We start from the raw sequence: 18,898 nt of genomic DNA, 5'->3' as shown, positions 1-18,898 counted from the left end.
GCAATGTTTTCTGCCATTAACACTGGGGGTAAGACAGCCTCTGAAAGTATACTCTGCAGAACAGTGTCAGTCTGCCTGTTTTTATTTCCTATTGCGGGCTCTTGATCATTAGCAGATTACATAATTTCCTAGACACCTGGCCATGAGCAGATTCTCTCCTCTGTTTCCTGTATATTGGAGGGGGACCTTCCACTGGAATGGGTGATTGCTTTAGGAGCCAGCAAAGTACAGCACAAATGTTATTCTGCACAACTTTGTTTGCAACACTTCCTGTTTGTCTCTTTTCCCAAAGAGATGTTCTAATACAGTCTGAGTGCAATGAAAAAGAACCTTAGCAGCACCAGCAAAGTCCTGATCTGCTAGTCTCCCTTGCAACATTTACATCTTTAAAGCATGCCCTGATTAAAAGAAAATTAATACCACTGACCAGGTTTTCCACACAACTGCCACTTTGTGGTGTGAGCAAAATACTTATTGGTTTGGTAACATGCTTAATAACTTGTTCATTTTTTGTAAAATAGTGGGCAGACTTCTGATTGTGGTGCCTGCCCAACTTCCATATTATGGAAAAATCAGTGAATTTGTGGCCTGATGTCATCTAACCAGATTTTATCAATATGTGGGACAACAGCGATCTGATTTCTGGAAGTAAAGGCCAGGCTACATATCCAACCACAAGGTGGCATTACACTTGACAGCACATTTAGGCATGACTTGAACTTTACCCAAAATGCACATGCATGCATCAATGGAAGCTACCAATTCAAGCCAGTATATCTCCAAACCCAATTGAATAAATCATAGCCTTCAACCATTAAAGCTCACATTTAACAGTGGATAAAGACACTGAGACACTGAATGAAAACTTCCTTTAAAAGTAATATTTGTTCTGCTCTTTAAACATTGTCAAGATGAATAAAGCAACACAGTTCTTTTCATCTGCATTCACCAATCAATTTTACTCTCACACCATACATTAGAAATCTTTTCTAAAACTCTTTATTCACCTTTGACTTCAAAACAAAGAACTAACATAGAATGGATGCCTGACTGAATTATGTCTAGAGAAATATACTAATATGAACATTAAGTTCTTACGATCATCTTCAATGTATTCTTCATAGTTGAATATGAATTCTGTCTCATTTGTCATCGTATCATTCAGGCTTAAAGATCTGTTAGTTGGAATGAAATAGCTGGCAGGTGGTGGCCATCGCACACATTTATGTTTTAGGTTTCCCATGAATAGTTGCAGCCCTATTAGTGCAAACACGCTCAAACAAAAAACAGTCAGAATCATTACATCGGACAACTTCTTCACTGACTGGATCAGGGCACCCACGATGGTTTTGAGGCCTGAAAGAAACATAAAAGATTTCTGTAATTATTTTTTGATAGCAAGTACATTAAATAAATTATCAATAAATCTTCAGTTCTTCTCATACCCTCATCATTCAATCTCATGCAAAAGATAAATCGCCAGAGTAAACATACACTTAACAAGAGTTTGCTGAAACTAGGCTGATAGCAAATTAATGATCTGATATATTAGAGTAACAATACGAAATTTCTAGCTTAACTGTAGTTGAATGGAACTTCATGTACATTGTGAATGGGTAAGAATGTAACTGTACACATTCTTAGCGAGATACTTGTTTCTCTGAATCAATTCAATTTCGTTTCATGTTTTGCATTTTGTGAGTTCATTCATCTCACCAACTCTGAAATTATAATATACTGAAAAATGCAATCAAATGAAAGGCGCTTTGTAATGATTTCTCCAAACCTAAAACTTGTGAAACAACTTTTAATACCACACCTTAAGTTTTGACTGCTGAACTTTAAAACTGTTTTTTAATTATTGGATTTGGTTTGACAAATTATATATCACTAAAAATCATTGAGAGATTTAATGCTTTCATTCAAACTGGCCAAATATGAGCAATCGTCTGAGACTCAAATCATTCCGGCATTGAAGGTCGTTGATCAAGGAGAGTCAGAATGTCTAAGCACTAAAGACCTCTAGGTCAAATATACACAACAAATCAGAGACAAAATGTCATATGTTCAATTGCCAGTGGGACTTGATGCAGGTGACATTTGAAAATCACATTCCCAAAAGATGTTGTGGATCAACGAACTTCCAGGATGTGCTTCGAATTTCAAAGGGAAGGCACTTGTTTGGTGGGTGGGGAACTGGGAACCCACTTGCCTCCAATTAATAGCCTTTTAAATTCCTAAAGAAACTATGACTGTTCTGGTGTAGTACTAGTATCTTTACGTCTAGATATGAGGCCTGTGTTCAAATCTCACCTGCTCCAGAAGAGTGTCATAACATCAAAGCATAGAACATTACAGCGCAGTACAGGCCCTTCAGCCCTCGATGTTGCGCCGATCTGTCATACCAATCTGAAGCCCATCTAACCTACACTATCCCATGTACGTCCATATGCTTGTCCAATGACGACTTAAATGTACTTAAAGTTGGTGGATCTACTACCGTTGCAGGCAAAGGTAGTAAAGAAACTATCTCTGACATCTGTCCTATATCTATCACCCCTCGATTTAAAGCTATGCCCCCTCGTGCTCGCTGTCACCATTCTTGGAAAAAGGCTCTCCCTGTCCACCCTATCTAACCCTCTGATTATCTTATATGCTCCGAGCAGATTGATGAGAAATTGCCTTCTGAAAGAAACTTGTTAATGAGGCAAGGAGAGTTGGTGAGAATTGCCAGTTTTGAGCTGAAATAGTTTTCAATTGTTAGGTTTAATGTGAGAAGAGGTTGGAATTTCTTTTTTGGTGAATTATTTTTCATCTTGTGCTGAACTTTGCTCTTTATCTCATTTTTAGCTATGTGTCCACATTTCTATGACATGAGGCTACTGCCTTTCAAAGGCACAACCTACTCTCTTCAGTAATGCCGTTGGTAGAGCCCATCATGACTATCAAATACCTTTAGTGCTGATGCTCTGCTTTCCACTCATACGTCCTGGTAACATTTGGCATCAATACATGGGCACTAAACTTGCCCCGGCTCAATTAAAATATTTATATTTCAAAATGCAGATAAATAAACAATATCAGTGTGGTATGAGATCAGGACTAATAAGTTATCCAGACTTTGAATTCACAACCACACTTTGAACACCCAGCCCTAAGTATATATATTATTGCAGGCAAAATATATGATAAAGATTTTCTAACTTTGAACAGTGACCAATCTAAATTGGATCTGTCTCATGCATTGCCATAACCTATTAATGGGCATACACAATGGCCATCTCCAAATCCCCATACATCAAGGAGATGTTATAAAAGTTTTAATGCTTTGGAGAACAAAGGGATGCCTTAAATTGCGGAAGCTTTCATGCATTCATCATGCTGATGTGTAGTATTTTGTTTCCACATCTTCTGATTCAATAACCTTTTCAGTCTCAATTTTCAAATTGCAATATTCACTCATTAAATCTGATTATTGAAAAAGAGCATTTTTTAATAAAGAACGTTTTCAGAATACAGTGAGTAATCTGCAGAATAGGGAAGGGAAAACTAAACATCACATGTTGAAAACCACTCATGCTGGATATTACAATTTCTCATGCAAGGAATATGCTCAATACGCAACAAAAAAAAACAAAAGCAAGGAATCCTATAAACTTTTTTAAAACTTGATTCTGGCTTTGTGTTTTTTTTAAATTGCAAAGAAGAAAGACCAGCCATAACACTTAGCCTAGCTCTCACCTGGAATGACTGAAATTGTTTTCAATGCTCGGAGAACTCTGAATGTTCTCAATGCTGAGACATTGCCCAGGTTCACAAACTCTGTCACATATCTGTAATAGGGGAGGGCACACACAAATACAATGACAGGACACATCGATACAGCTGGAGATACATGGGGCCTGCTAGCACCTTACACCAATTACTCCTTACCTGGTATTACAGAAATAGTTTTCAAAGCTCTCAATACTCTGAAAGTTCGAAGAGCTGAAACATTGCCTAGGTTTACAAATTCTGTTACATACCTGTAGAATTAAATCACAGTTATTTCAGCTTTCAACAAATTTTAATATACTACAATGTTTGGTCTTTCATTTTGGTCATAGTAATTGTATTATTATTTTCTTCCTTTGCTTGATTGTGGTGAAGATAATGTAAGTTATTGTGCAATTCCATGTGTGTTGATTGCCCTCGATTAATCAAGTTTAAATGTTATTCTTCATGTTAAACCTAGACATTGTAAATTACCAGACTATTCAAAACATGGATACATCACAGTGTTGATATGGACATGATCCAACATGCAATTTGTAAATTTATTTTCCCTTCCTAAACCAAGGACATCTGACAATCCCCAGTACCTAAGGATCAAAGGTGGGGGCTTTCTGGTCATGACAGTTCCTTTTTGCACGTGATGTACACTCAGTCGCTAATTGTTCAATGGAGTGATGACAGTATTGTAAATAAATGAGCAATATACTTCTTAAATAATTGGGCTGAAATTTTCTTGACTAAGAAGAAACCATGGTGGAAGTGCTATTGCCGATTATCATAAACAAATCAACACATTATACAATGCTATATTTTGAAATGTTATTCTACAGATATGCCTGCAATGGTGGCCCCAATTGAAATTAGCAATCTTGACTCTTTTGGTAAATACTTACGCCATAAGGATGACACTGAAATCCAGCCAGTTCCACGGATCACGGAGAAAAGTGAAATTATCTATACAGAAGCCCCTTGCAAGAATTTTTATAAGCGATTCAAATGTGTAAATACCAGTGAAGGTGTACCTAATGGAATTATAACAATAAAAAAGCTGTTCAGTCATTCAACTGACAAATATTATGAAAAGGGAAGCTTCCATAAATCTCAAGGTATAAAAGCTGTGATACTAATTATTCATTTCTGATGTGAGAATACCCTTCAGTTCTATTACATTAAATATAATGACATTCTTGAACAAAATTCTTTTTCTTTTCTTAGTCATTTCCAGGTTAATTGCAGAGTCTTGAGTCTTAATTAAATTTAAGAGAACGCGAAGGACTTCCAATATATTCTAACAAGTTACTCTCCTTGTAAAGTAAACCTGTTTAATGAATATTACTAAATATATCCACTAAATATTAGTAAAGTAAAGAATCCTATCAAGTATTCAAGACAGTACACTGAAATATTTTTCACACTGACAATAAATCAGATTATGCTTGATTTAGTGAAGAATAACAAACAGAATTATTGATCTAATGATTAGGAAATAACTTGCAAATTGTTTAATTTGATATTTGACTTAAGAGAGAGGGGGAGAGGAGGAGACAGAGAAAAAGAAAGGGAGAGAGGAAGTAGAATTAAAATCAAGACTTTAAGTATAAAGTGTGGCAGACATTAAAGGAATGAGAGATAAGTTGATGACTGTAAATTTGGTTGAGATTTTGCATGTGTCAAGAACAGGGTGGATGGATAAAAGTAGGACAATGGATGTTATCTATATGAACGTCTGATAGGCACATGTTAAGGTTCCACAAAAGAAACAACCAAACATGGAAATGAATAGAGTTTAAGGCAACTTATTTAAAACAAAATGTCCTTATAGATCAAGGAATTCATTTTACATTGGATACATGTTCGACACAATAGATGCTGTATTATTTTGTTTGTTAATACACATTTGAAAAATAGTATGCAGAGAACTATACACTTACTCTACATTCTTCGTCCAGTCTGGAGGATTATACAGGGTCATAAACACACAATTGGTCATAATAGTGCACATGATAAGCATGCTGAACAATGTAAGATTTAGTCAAGGAAACCAGACATAACAATGCATTTTTGACTTTGTCACATTTTAATTAGGTTGGGAACAATAACTTATATAAACATATAACAATAATGTTTGGTCTTTCACTTTGGTCATTGTAATTGTATTTTTATTTTCTTCCTTTGCTTGGTTGCCCTGAAGGCAATATAAACTATGGTGCAATTCCATGAGTGCTGATCACCTTTAATTAATCAAGTTTAAATGCTATTCTTCACAGTTAACACAGATATAGTAAATTGCTAGACTATTCAAAACAAGGATGCATCACAGTGTTGACACTGATATCATCCAACATGCAATTATCAAATAAAAGTTTTTTTTTCCCTTCCCTAGCCCAAGGACAATTGACACGGGGACCAAAGTTGGGGCAATAGTAGGCAAGAGAGCCCCTCTTGCCTGCTTCGCCACTGAACAATATCATCGCTGATTTGATTACATGCCTGCCTAACATCAATAATCTTTTGCATCAAGATCAAGATCTGGTTACCTCTGCCTTAAAAATGACATTCAAGGACTCAGCTTCTACTGCCTTTTGAGGAACAAGGTTTCAAACACTTACTCTGCTCTTTGAGAACAGAATTCTCCTCATTTCTATTTTAAATGAGCAACACTGTATTTTTGGAAACTGCAGTCCTGAGAATTAGATGCTCCCAGGAAAGGAATCATTCTTTCCACAAAATATTCTGCCTTTTCAATTCCCCTCAGGATTTTAAATGTGTCAATCAAGTTGGCTCTTTCTCTTCTAAATTCTAGCAGGTAAAAGCCAAGCCTGTTCAACGTTTCCCCATAGGTAAACTTGAACCATTCCCGGTATTATGCTAGTAAACCTTCTCTGAAACACTTCCAATGCATTTGCATCCCTTAAATAAGGATACTGTAAACAATATTCCAGATGTGGAGCATGGATAGGATAAATAGACAAAGTCTTTTTCCTTGGGTGGCAGAGTCCAGAGCTAAAAGGCATAGGCTTAGGGTGAGAGGGGCAAGATATAAAAGAGACCTAAGGGGCAACGTTTTCACGCAAAGGGTGGTATGTGTATGGAATGAGCTGTCAGAGGAAGTGGTGGAAGCTGGTACAATTGCAACATTTCAAAGGCATCTGAATGTGTATATAAATAGGAAGGGTTCAAAGGGCTGGGTGCTGGCAAGTGGGACTAGATTAGGTTGGCATATCTGGTTGGCATGGTCGAGTTGGACTGAAGGGTCTGTTTCTGTGCTGCATATCTCTATGACTCTATAACTCTATGTGGTTTCACCAATGCACTGTAAAACCGAAGCATAACCTCCAGACTTTTCTTCAATTCTTCTTGTGATAAATAAGGACACACTATTATCTTTGTGAAATACTTGCTAGAAGTACAGTCTAACTCTTCGCAATTCGTACAAAAGGACACTCTATACCTCTGCAAATTAGTGCTCTTCAATCTCTCACCGTTATGCTTCCTTTTTCCTTCTTCCAGCTTGTCAAAATGGACAATTTCACATTTTCTCCCCCAGCACATTTCATATGCTTGATCTTTGTCGAATTACATGACAATTCTAGTTTTTTAGCCTCTTATGACCTCTTCACAAATTAGTTTCTTACCTATCATGTTATAAGCATCCATACGTCCTGTCACTTCATCTGAGCCATTTGTACGAATTGTAACATTTGTAGATCCATCTCTGATTTCTGTGGCACAACACTGATTACATCATGCCAATCAGAAATTATCTATTTATGCATTTGCCTGGTTTCCTGACAGTTAGCTAATCTATATATGCCACTATGTTACCCAGATACCATGAGTGTTTTAAATTCCACAATAAATTTCAATTTGGCATTGAGTCAAATGCCTTGTGGAAATTAAAATTACAGTATATTTACTATTTTCCATGTATCTACAGCATATTATACCTTCTTGAAGAACTCCGCCAAGTTCGGCACTAATGATTTACCTTTCATAATGTTGACTCAATCTTATTACCCTGAACATCTTTAAATACCCCACTATAACATCATACATCAGACAAATTAGCAGCAGTAAGCCATTCAGCCCATTGGGTATGCTCTGCCATTTAGTAAGATTATGGCTGATCTGTTGTGTTTTCTGAATTTCCCAGTTCAACCTATTCCCAATAGCCGTTGATTCTCTTGCTAAACAATAAGCTTTCTGCTTCCTAAAAAGCAGTCAATGATTTTGCCTGTATCATCTTCTGAAACAAATATTTTCAAAGTCATACAATTCTTAGAGGAAAAAATTGCATTCATCTAAGGTGGTCCCTAATCTTAAACTATGTTGCTTAGTTCTAGTTTCAGCCACAAAAGGAAAAAAATTATTTCCACATTCACCTTGTCAAGACATGCAGAATTTTATACACTTCTGACTTACCCAAGTTGAAAAACAATGACAGGATTGGATAGAACATGGGTATCCAAAAGGAAATCATGTTTGACAAATCTATTGGAATATTTTGAGGATGTAACCAGTAGACCTGACCAGAGGGAAGCAGTGGTTGTGATTTACTTGGACTTTCATAAGGTATTTGATATATTAAAGCCATGCAAGAGCTTGGCAGGTAAAATTAAAACACATGGGATTGGGGATAGTGTACTGACATTGACAGAGCATTGGCTGGCAGACAGAAAACAAAAAGTAGGAATAAACAGCACAGTCTACAGATCAACCAGTTACCTGTGGGGTACCAAAGAGATTGGTGCCTGGCATCAGCTATTTAAAATTTACATTAATGATTTAGATGCGGGACCTAAATGCAATACCTCCAAAATTGTACATGACACAAAGTTGGGTGGAAAGATTAACTGTCGGGAGGATGCAGAGAGGCTTCAGTGTGACTTGGACAAGTTGACTGAGTGAAATAATATGTGGCTAAGTGTGAGGTCATTCAATTTGGTAGCAAAATCAGGAAGGCAGATTGTTATTTGAATGGCTGTAGATTGGGAAAAGGCAAGGTTTCTCTGTACAACAGCTACTGAAAGCAAGCATGTAGGTGCACGAAGTGTTGGAGAAGGCAAATGTTGTATTGGCTTTACCTAGTGAAAGGATTTGTGTACAGGAGTAAAGGCTGCCTTACTGTAATTGTATAGGGCTTTAGTGAGACCATAACTGAAGTACTGTGTGCAGTTTTAGTCTTCTTATCTGGGGAAGAATGTTTTGCTTATGGAAGCAGTAAAATGAAATTTTAGCAGACGGATTCCTGGTATGCAGAACTGACATATGAGGTGAGGAAAGGCTGGATCAGGTAGAACTACATTCACTGGAGTTTAGAAGAATGACTGAGGTGAGGTCTCAGAGAAGCCTATGAAATTCTAACAGGACTTGATAGGATAAATATAGGAAGGATATTCCGATGATTGGAGAATCCTGAGCCAGGGTTACAGTCTAAGAATACAGGGTAAGCCATTTAGGATTGAGAGGAAGAGCAATTTCTTCACCCAAAAAGTGGTGAGACTGTGGGATTCTCTACCACAGAAAAAAGTTGAGGCAAAAACATTGAATGTTTACAAGAAGGAATTAAATATCATTCTTAGGGCTAAAGACAACAAAGGGTATGGAGTGAAAACAGGAACATGGTTCTGCTTTGGATAACCAGCCATGACTATATTGAATGGCTGGGTAGGCTCCAAGGATGAAATGGCACACTGCTGTTCTTATTTTCTATATTTGGAAGTCACCCTTCATTCTTCTAAACTTCTCTGAAAATAATCTCAGACTATCTAACCTTCCATCATAACAAAGCAAAACAATTTTACATATCAATCCAATAAATGTCTATTGAAACACTTCCAATGGGTCTCCACCCTTCCTTAAATAAGGAGCCCAAAACTGTAAAGAGTATGATCTTTAATAACAGCTTCTTATTTTTTATTACACATGTTAAGCTTACTGATACAGTTTTCTGCTTTCTGTCTCCCTTCCTTTTTGAACAATGAAGATTTTGAAGAAGTTAAACAAGTCGCTTTCTTCCAATCAAATTGAACATTCCCCCCAAGTCTACTGAATTTGGAAAACTAAGACCAGCACCACATCAATTCCCTCACTAACCACACCTTCTAAGGTCTAAGGATGAAATCCACCAGGATCCAGGGAATTTTCAGATTCCTGCTGCAACAATTTGCTCAGCATTACTTCCCTGCTGTAATTTTACTGAGTTCTTTTGGCCCTTACAGTTCCTGATTTAAAGTTATTTTTGGGATGTTATTTGTATCATCTCTAGCTTTATTTTTACTTTAGCACTTTTAAAAAGGTCATTTAGCAAATGGGCATTTACTGATAAAAGACAGTGAGATAGGAACCCTCTCCTGAAGAATGAAAGAACTCAGTTTGCCTACCAAGCATTGACAAGAGGAAAGCTCCCCTTCTCTAGCAAAACAATATCACCAGAGAGGCAAGGAGGAGAACTCAAACAGCAAAGGTAGAATCTGAAGAACAAGGAAAATCAAGACAAATGGTGGACTGAGAAAGCTACAGCATTGCAACTACTTGTTGACAAGCATAACACCCAGAGTTTCTTCAGTGCCACCAATACATGTAATATATGAACCCAACACACTTGGCCTCAAATCAGTGTAGAATGGAACCCTTATTACAGATCAAGAAGACATCAGCCTCTGATGAACAGAATACTGGAAGGAACTCCTAAACTTGATATAAGTTTCAATGAGGATGTGTTTGAAAAAATCTTTCGCCTCATCAGAAATGATCTTGGACTCCCTTCTAGTGTGGCAAAAGTTGAAGCTGCCACTAGACACTTGAATAACAGAACAAAACCGTGGGAGGAGATAGGATTCCAGTTGAGATTTTCCAACTTGGAGGAGCCTACCTGTCATCTGCATTAATTTTTCCCAAGAATCTGGAACAAAAGGAAATCCTGCCATTGTCAGGGATGCTGGCCATCTTCAAGGAAGGAGACAAAGTGGACTGTGGGGACTACAAAGGAATCTCCCTGATTTCCATCACTGGCAAGGTCATTCCTGGAACCCTCATTATACACTTTCTACCAGTCTCAAAGGAAATCCAGTGGAGCTTCCAATCAAATCATGGAACTAAGGACATGATTTTCAGTGCTCAGCAAATCCAAGAGAAATGCCAGAATCAACACAAGACATTCCACGAGGCCTTCATCAACCTGGTCAAGACTATTTAATCAGGAAGTGCTATGGAAGACCCTGTCAAGGGCTGCCTGCCAAGTGAAATTCATCAATATCTACTATCTCCTCCATGAAAGATGTCCACAACAAAAGCTAAGGAGATGATTTCTGGGCCCCTTGCTGAGATATTTGTATCATTGACAGTCACAGGTGAGGCACCAGAAGATTGGAGGCTGTCGAATGTTGTGCCACTATATTATAAAGATGGTAGGGAAAAGCTATAGACCAGTGAGCAGGACATCTACGATGGGCAAGTTGTTGGAGGGAATCCTGTGGGACTGGATTTACATGTGTTTGGAAAGGCAAGTACTGATGAGGTAGTTAAGCTTGCATTATGCATGGGAAATCATGTCTCACATACCTAGATTGAATTTTTTTGAAGAAGTAACAAAGAGAATTGACGATGGCAAAGCCGTGGAAGTGATCTATATGGACTTAAGTAAAGCGTTTGACAAAGTTCCTCATGGTAGACTGGTTAGCAAGATCTCATGGAATAGCGGGAGAACTAGCCGCTACACAAGTGGCTCAAATTTAGAAGATAGAGGGTGGTGGTGGAGGGTTGCTTTTCTGACTGGAGACCTGTGACCTGCAGAGTTCCACAAGGATTGGTGCTGGGTACACCACCTTCTGTCATTTATACAAATGATTTGGATGTGAACATAGGAGGTACAGTTAGTAAGTTTGCAGATGACACCAAAATTGGAGGCGTAATGGACAACACAGAAAGTTACCCCAGAGTACAATGGGATCTTGATTAGATGGGCCAAAGGGCTGAGGAGTGGCAGATGGAGTTTAAATTAGATTAATGTGAGGTACTGTATTTTGAAAAGGCAAATCAGAGCAGGACTTATGTATTTAATGGTAAGGTCCTGGGAAGTGCTGCAGAACAAAGAGACCTTGGTGTGCAGGTTCATAATTCCTTGAAAGTGGAGTTTCAGGTAGATGGGATAATGAATAAGGCATTTGGCATGCTTGCCTTTATTGGTTAGTGCATTGAGTATAGGCATTGGGAGATCATGTTGCAGCTGTAGAGATCATTGGTTAGGCTGCTTTTGGAATATTGTGTGCAATCCTGGTCTCCCTCCTATAGGAAGGATGTTGTGAAACTTGAAAGGGTTCAGAAAAGATTTACAAGGATGTTGCCATGGTTGGAGAATTTGAGCTACAGGGAGAGGCTAAATAGGCTGGGCTGTTTTCCCTGGAGCAACAGAGGCTGAGTGGTGACCTTAACAAGGTTTACAAAATTATGAGGGGCATGGAAAGGGTAAATAGGCAAAGTCTTTTCCCTGGGGTCAGAAAGTCCAGAACTAGAGGGCATGGGTTTAGGGGTGAGAGGGGAAAGATATAAAAGAGACCTAAGGGGCAACTTTTTCACACAGAGGGTGTATGGAATGAGCTGCCAGAGGAAGTGGTGGAGGCTGGTACAACTGCAACATTTAAGAGGCATTTGGATGGGTATATGAATAGGAAGGGTTTGGAGGGACATGGGCTGGGTGCTGGCAGGTGGGACTAGATTGGGTTGGGATATCAGGTCAGCATGGATGGGTTGGACCAAAGGGTCTGTTTCCATGCTGTACATCTCAATGACTCTAAGTTTATAAAGTCATGAGGGCATGGATAGGATAAATAGACAAGGTATTTTCCCTGGACAGCATAGGTTTAAGGTGAGAGAAGGAAGTTTTAAAAGGAACTTAAGTGGCAACTTTTTCATGCAGTGGGTGGTGCGTGTATGGAATGTGCTCCCAGAGGTGGTGTTGGAGGCTGCTACAATTACTAATCTAAAAGAGATCTGAATGGGTTTTTGAAAAGGAAGGGTTTAGAGGGATATGGTCCAAATGCTAGCAAATGGGACGAGATTAATTCAGGATATCAGCATTGCAAGTTGGACCGAAGGATGTGTTTCAGTGTTGTATGTCTCTCTGATGCTATAACAGTCCAAACCGATGGTATTATGACAGAATACTTAGAGGTCAAGATTCTTCGAGGCAATTAGTCTCAGTCTCAACATTAAGAAAACTCAAATCCATTACCAACCCATTCGAGGTCAAGTTCTAGTCTATCCCTCCATTACGATAAATGGAGAAATCCTCTCAATCCTCCCATACCTGGGAAACTACTTCTCATCTCAGGCTAACATTGGTGTGGAGATTAAACATTGTATTCAACCCACAAGTGTGAGCTTCATATGCCATGGGCAAAGAGTCTTCAATGATTGTGATATCTGTGCTGATAGCAAGCTTCTGCAGAAAAGCCAATCATCCTTCAGAGTCTTCTACATCACTCTGACTACATATAAACGCCACCTCAAGACCCTTGAAAAGTACTAAGATAGTGTTGTTTAAGACAGATTCTCCCCATCAGCTGCGAGGATTGGCACATTAACACCAGCATCCTTGAAGTAGCCAGCATAAAGGCATAATCATCTAAAATCAACTCCACTGTGCTGGCCACATGCTTAAGATACCTGCGTCCTGACTGCCAAAGCAAATTTTCTTTGCTCAGCTGAAGAAAGTCACTTGAATGAGAGGGGGTCAAAGGAAGCATTCCAAAGACTCCCTGAAGGATCCCCTCAAGAAATGCGACATAGATGTCAACACGTGGGATACCAACATTCAGAAGAAACTGGCTCAGAGAAAACTCCTGTATGAAAGGACACAATTCTTTGGAAACACTCACTGGCAAGAGGAAGTGGAGAAAGGAATGCCAATGACCTCAAGGTCAAGGTCCAGTTTTGCCTATTGCAAACACCTGCCAAATGTGTGGTCAGAGATTTGGCTCTAGGTCAAGTGCATCAGCCACACAAATGACCCAAAGATCATATGTCAAGTGACACAGACTACCAGAGGGACAACCATAATCGTTAGAGAGTGAGTGCCAATGATGACATACTAATTCGGAGATAAGATGGATGTGAGCGAGAATACCAACCATCAACAAAACTTCAAAGGATCAACACATAACCTCGCATCGGTAAGGAGGTCACTTCAGTCCAGAGAGTTTGCTTGAATACAAAAAGCAGACTGACCCTGATGCACAAAACATCATTATACTTACAGTTGTCAGCTTTTGGATGTATTACCTCCGATGATTTCGAATGGGGCGATTAGAAAATGATGGAAAAGTTAGATTACATTACTTACAGTGTGGAAACAGGCCCTTCGGCCCAACAAGTCCACACCGCCCTGCCGAATCTCAACCCACCCATACTCTTACATCTACCCCTTACCTAACACTACAGGCAATTTAGCATGGCCAATTCACCTGACCTGCACACCTTTGGACTGTGGGAGGAAACCGGAGCACCCGGAGGAAACCCACCGGGGAGAATATGCAAACTCCACACAGTCAGTCGCCTGAGGCAGGAATTGAACCCAGGTCTCTGGCGCTGTGAGGCAGCAGTGCTAACCACTGTGCCACCGTGCCGCCAGTATTGGTTGAACTCTACCACTCCTTCCTTTAGTCTTGTATCATCAATCTTTTTTTGACATTTAATCTTTCCTGCCTTCCACCCTTTCACAGACATTCTCTTTTGCTCTTTACCCATCAACCCTTCTTTCATTTGCTTAAAACATATTGCATCTCTAATTTATCCCAACTTTGATGAAAGGTCTTCAACCTGAAAAATTAACTTCACTTCTCCCCTACAGATACTGCCCAGCCTGCTGAGTGTTTCTGTCCTTTTCTGTTTATATTTTAGATTTTCTGCATTGACAGCATTTGATGTTCTACTATTACTTCCTGCACAACATGTCTTAACTTCCTTACCCACTATATTGAAATGGCAGCAAACGCAAAGTTCAGATCCCAATCATGGACAATATGAGTATCAAGAGAACTCTCACTTGCAATTTGTAAACTGAGTTACATAAAGTTCTGTAATACCATACACTCCACTCTGGAGGCCTATTTATGGTTATATACACAAAATGTAATGATTCAATAAAAAACAATATGACTATCCTATGCAGCGTGTCATGGGAAACATGGTGCCAGACCTGGGAAATCAATGGTATGAGTCCCCTTACTTCAACAAATACATAAGGTATTTTGTTAGCTTTCTTGTGCTACAATCGAGATCCCAATTACTTTATGTTATACTTCTTCACGTCTTTTGTGGCCTACATTAACAGCTGATGGTCAGATCGTTGAGCTACTCTTCTGGAGCTACAGTGGCAGTCCTACAGTGGTACCATTGAGACCTTGCAACTAGGTAATGGCAGGCTCTGGCTTGACTGTAATAATTTCACTGTCCATAACGGACAACTGCTGACAAGGTCTCAGAATTATTGTTATTCGGAGAAGACCTCTGTATATTTTTATCGTGTGGTGCACTTCAAATGCCACTCAAGAAAAATGTACAGCTGCGTGATGTAAACAATAAGAACATTCAGACAAAATAGTCCTTTCTTGGATCCCGCCTCTTTCTGACATATTTGAGATTATTTTTGCGTACAAACCTACAAAGGCTGCTATCCTAAGTCTGAATAACTGGCATCATTGAATTATTAAAAACAGTACACACATTACTAGTTGATCATGTGTGAATCTCAACAGTTTTGACTCACTGTATATATCATGGTGAAATAGGAGGCAGCAGTTTGTTAACACATACAAAGGTACTTAAATATTAATAATAGAATGCATAAAGGATATGAATGTACCAAAATCTTAATAGCTAATTTCCTTAATGGATTGAAAGGACTTAAAATGTACAAGGCAGGTGTGGCACTAAATCGGAAGATTGCCTTCCCTTTGTTCAATACTATAAAGGTCTGTAAAGGAAAAAGAAAGTGATTATTAGAACAATAAATGTTACCAATAATGTATATCATACATTTTACAAGTTTTCTCACATAAACCCTCTGAATACGGAAATGCTGGGGGAGACAATGTAGTGGTGATACCGCTGGGTAAAACATTCAGAGGCCTAGGCTAATGTGCTGGGGATATGGGTTGAAATCCCACCATGGCAGATTTGAAATTTAAATGCAATGAATATAAAGTAAGTCTCTGTAGTGGTGACTTTTAAACTGTTACTGATTATTGTAAAAACCCATCAGATTCATGAATGTTCTTGAGGAAAGGAAATTAGCCATCTTTACCTGGTTTGGCCTACATGTGACTTTTGTTCCACAGCAATGTTAACTTCCCTCTGAAACAGTGTGTCACTCAGTTCAAAGGCAATTAGGGGTGGGCAACAAGCTTTGATTTTGCCTCTGATGACCGCATCAAGAAAGTAATTAAAAACTCTATTTATATTCATTATCAATACAGAATCATAGGATTCCTACTATGTGGGGACAGGCTATTTGGCTTACTAAGTCCACACCGGCCCTCTGAAGAGCATCTCGCCAACACCCAGCCCCCTACCCTACTATCCTGCGTTTCCCATGGCTAATCCACCTAGCCTGCACATCACTGGACACTGAGGGACAATTTAGCATGGCTAATCCAACTAACTTGCACATCTTTGGACCATGGGAGGAAACCCACACAAACACAGGGAGAACATACAAGCTCCACTAAGACAGTTGTCTGAAGGCAGAATCAAACCTGAATTTCTGGTGCTCTGAGGTTGCAGTTGAGAATGTGACACGGGAAAAGCGCAGCAGGCCAGTTAGCATCTGAGGAGCAGGAGAATTAATGTTTCAGGCATAAGCCCTTCATCGGATGCTGCCTGCCTCCTGTGCTTTTCTGCACCACAGCCTTGACTCTGATCTCCAGCATCTGCAGATCTCACTTCTTCCCTCTGCTCTGAGGTTGCAGAAATAACCACTGAGTCACTATCCCGCCCCAGTATTCAAAAATAAATTATTAATTCAAGAAAATATATATAAACATTTGAATATCAAAAACTAAAAAATTCATTTCAATAATTCATTTTCAATTTAGGTTGAACGAAGCTAACAATTACTCTAGAAAGTACTATTTAGATGGAACATGCAGTGTGCAAAAGCTATATCAAAATCAAATTCTGGCAGCATGTATCCACATGGTTGCTAAGCAAAATGATTAGTTATCATCCCCTCAGAAGAAATGCTTATTTGCAAAAAATGACTTCTAACTCATCCCACATTTTCAAATCATTTTGTTATGTTCAATACTTTGCAGATATATTTCAACAATTTTGGACTGATTAAAAATATAAGAAATCAGAGTAAATAAAATCAAAATACTGTGAATGCTAGAAATCTGAAACAAAGACCCTTTAAGATGTTGGAGAAACTCAACAGCTCTGGAAGCATCTGTGGAGCGAGAAGCAGAGTTAACATTTAAAGTCCAATTTGAGTTCTGGAGAAGTTATGTCATACTTGAAATAATAACTTTGTTTCTCTCTCCACAGATACTGCCATACCTAAGTTTCTCCAACATTTTCTGTGTTTGTTTCAGCCTATTGATCTGCTCTATCATTCAGTGCAATTATTACAGAATGTGCACATCAGCAACACTTTCCAAGCTTGTTCCTATCTTCACTGAGTAGCCAAGCATTTGTGAATCATAGTCTTAGATACATTTATCAAACCCTTTGGAATACAGGATTTCAGAGATTTCTATTCTTAACTGAAGGTATTTCTCTTAATCTCAATCCAAAATTTCCAATCTTGAGATTATGACCTTCACTTTCGAGCTCTTCAGTCAAAGAACCAGCCTTGCAGTCTTTATATTAAAAATTGTAAAAATGTACACATTTCAACTGAATCACATTTTATTCTTATTCTTCCAGAGAATCTAAGCCCATTCTATTCAGTCCCTTCTCATTGGTAAACCCCAGTAAGTCTTTATTGCATTTATCTAAGTTAAGTATATACTTCCTTGTGTAAGGATATCAAAATTGTATGCAGTACTGTAGAGAGGTTTCACCAAATTCAAGGGTGGCATAAGGGCTCAGTGCTTAGCACTGCTGCCTCATAGTGCCAGATACCTGGGTTTAATTCCACCCTTGGGAGACTGTATGTGTGGAGTTTGCACATTCTCCTCGTGTCTATAAGGGTTTCTTCTGGATGTTCCAGTTTCTTCCCACAGTCCAAACATGTGCAGGTGGATTGGCCATGTTAAATTGCCCATAGTGTGCAGGCTAGGTGGGTTAGCCATGGGAAATGCTGGGTTACAGGGACAACAGGGCTTGTCTGAGTGGGATGCTCTTTGGAGGGTTGGTGTGGACTCGATGGGCTGAATGGTTGGCTGTAGGCATTCTATGCCTGCACTAAGACGTTCTTACTCCTATATTTCAACACTGAGAATAAAAGCTGGCATACCACTTACTTTATTCATTGCTTTCACGTGTCAGCATGTCAACCTAACTTGCACTTTGGGCTGTGGGAGGAAGTCCATGCAGACAAGAGGGAGAATATGCAAACTCCACAAAGACTGAGGGTGGAATTGAACCCAGGTCCCTCACACTGCGAGACAGCAGTACTAACCACTGAGCCACCATACCGCCAATCTAAGTTACTGATGCCACAATGTTCAGAGACAAAAACTTCATTGCAGACAAACATATAAATGAACCTACTGTGATTGGATGAATATCAGCAAAATTGTAAATACGACTTGCACGTTAAAGTTCCTCAGTCAGAAGAATATCTTAGAATCCTTTATAGATGATGATGTCAAGTAGGAAGTGGAAAAGATTAAAGGAGGAAGCTGAAAGCACAGTCAATAACATTTTTGAGAGTAAAGTAAAACGAAGAACTGCAGATGTTAGAAAAATCTGGAGGAAAAATTGAAATTGCTGGAGAAACCAAGGAAGTCTGGCAGCATCTATGTCGAGAAAAACAGAATTAATACAGTAGCGCCTCAACATACGAATGACCCCGTTTACGAACAATCAGTTTACGAACAGGATTGTACGTAAAATTTTGCTCCAATGTACATACGAAATTCAAGGTATGAATGAAGGTGCGAACACAAAAAGCCTGTGT

At 38.9% G+C, this 18,898-nt stretch overlaps 1 protein-coding gene across 5 annotated transcripts in view; it reads right to left on the bottom strand.

Moving 5' to 3' along the window:
• Positions 1 to 18,898, bottom strand: part of scn1laa (sodium channel, voltage-gated, type I-like, alpha) — a 193,013-nt gene that overhangs the window by 147,302 nt on the left and 26,813 nt on the right. For 3 of the 5 annotated variants that reach the window (XM_072579491.1, XM_072579494.1, XM_072579492.1), the window contains exons 3-7: positions 15,631 to 15,748; positions 5,706 to 5,796; positions 4,668 to 4,796; positions 3,934 to 4,025; positions 1,099 to 1,356 (exon numbers count right to left, since the gene is read on the bottom strand). In XM_072579491.1, the coding sequence (XP_072435592.1) occupies positions 1,099 to 1,356; positions 3,934 to 4,025; positions 4,668 to 4,796; positions 5,706 to 5,796; positions 15,631 to 15,748 (688 nt within the window). Of the gene's footprint in view, positions 1 to 1,098; positions 1,357 to 3,741; positions 3,834 to 3,933; positions 4,026 to 4,667; positions 4,797 to 5,705; positions 5,797 to 15,630; positions 15,749 to 18,898 lie in introns of all 5 variants that reach the window. The other 2 variants (XM_072579493.1, XM_072579495.1) reach the window with 1 other exon arrangement.

The sequence above is a fragment of the Chiloscyllium punctatum genome, chromosome 10 (assembly GCF_047496795.1).
Source record: "Chiloscyllium punctatum isolate Juve2018m chromosome 10, sChiPun1.3, whole genome shotgun sequence".
In the NCBI taxonomy this organism is placed as follows: Eukaryota; Metazoa; Chordata; class Chondrichthyes; order Orectolobiformes; family Hemiscylliidae; genus Chiloscyllium; species Chiloscyllium punctatum.
The sequence above is the reverse complement of the archived record's forward strand: the minus strand, read 5'-3'. Positions and strand labels throughout refer to the sequence as shown.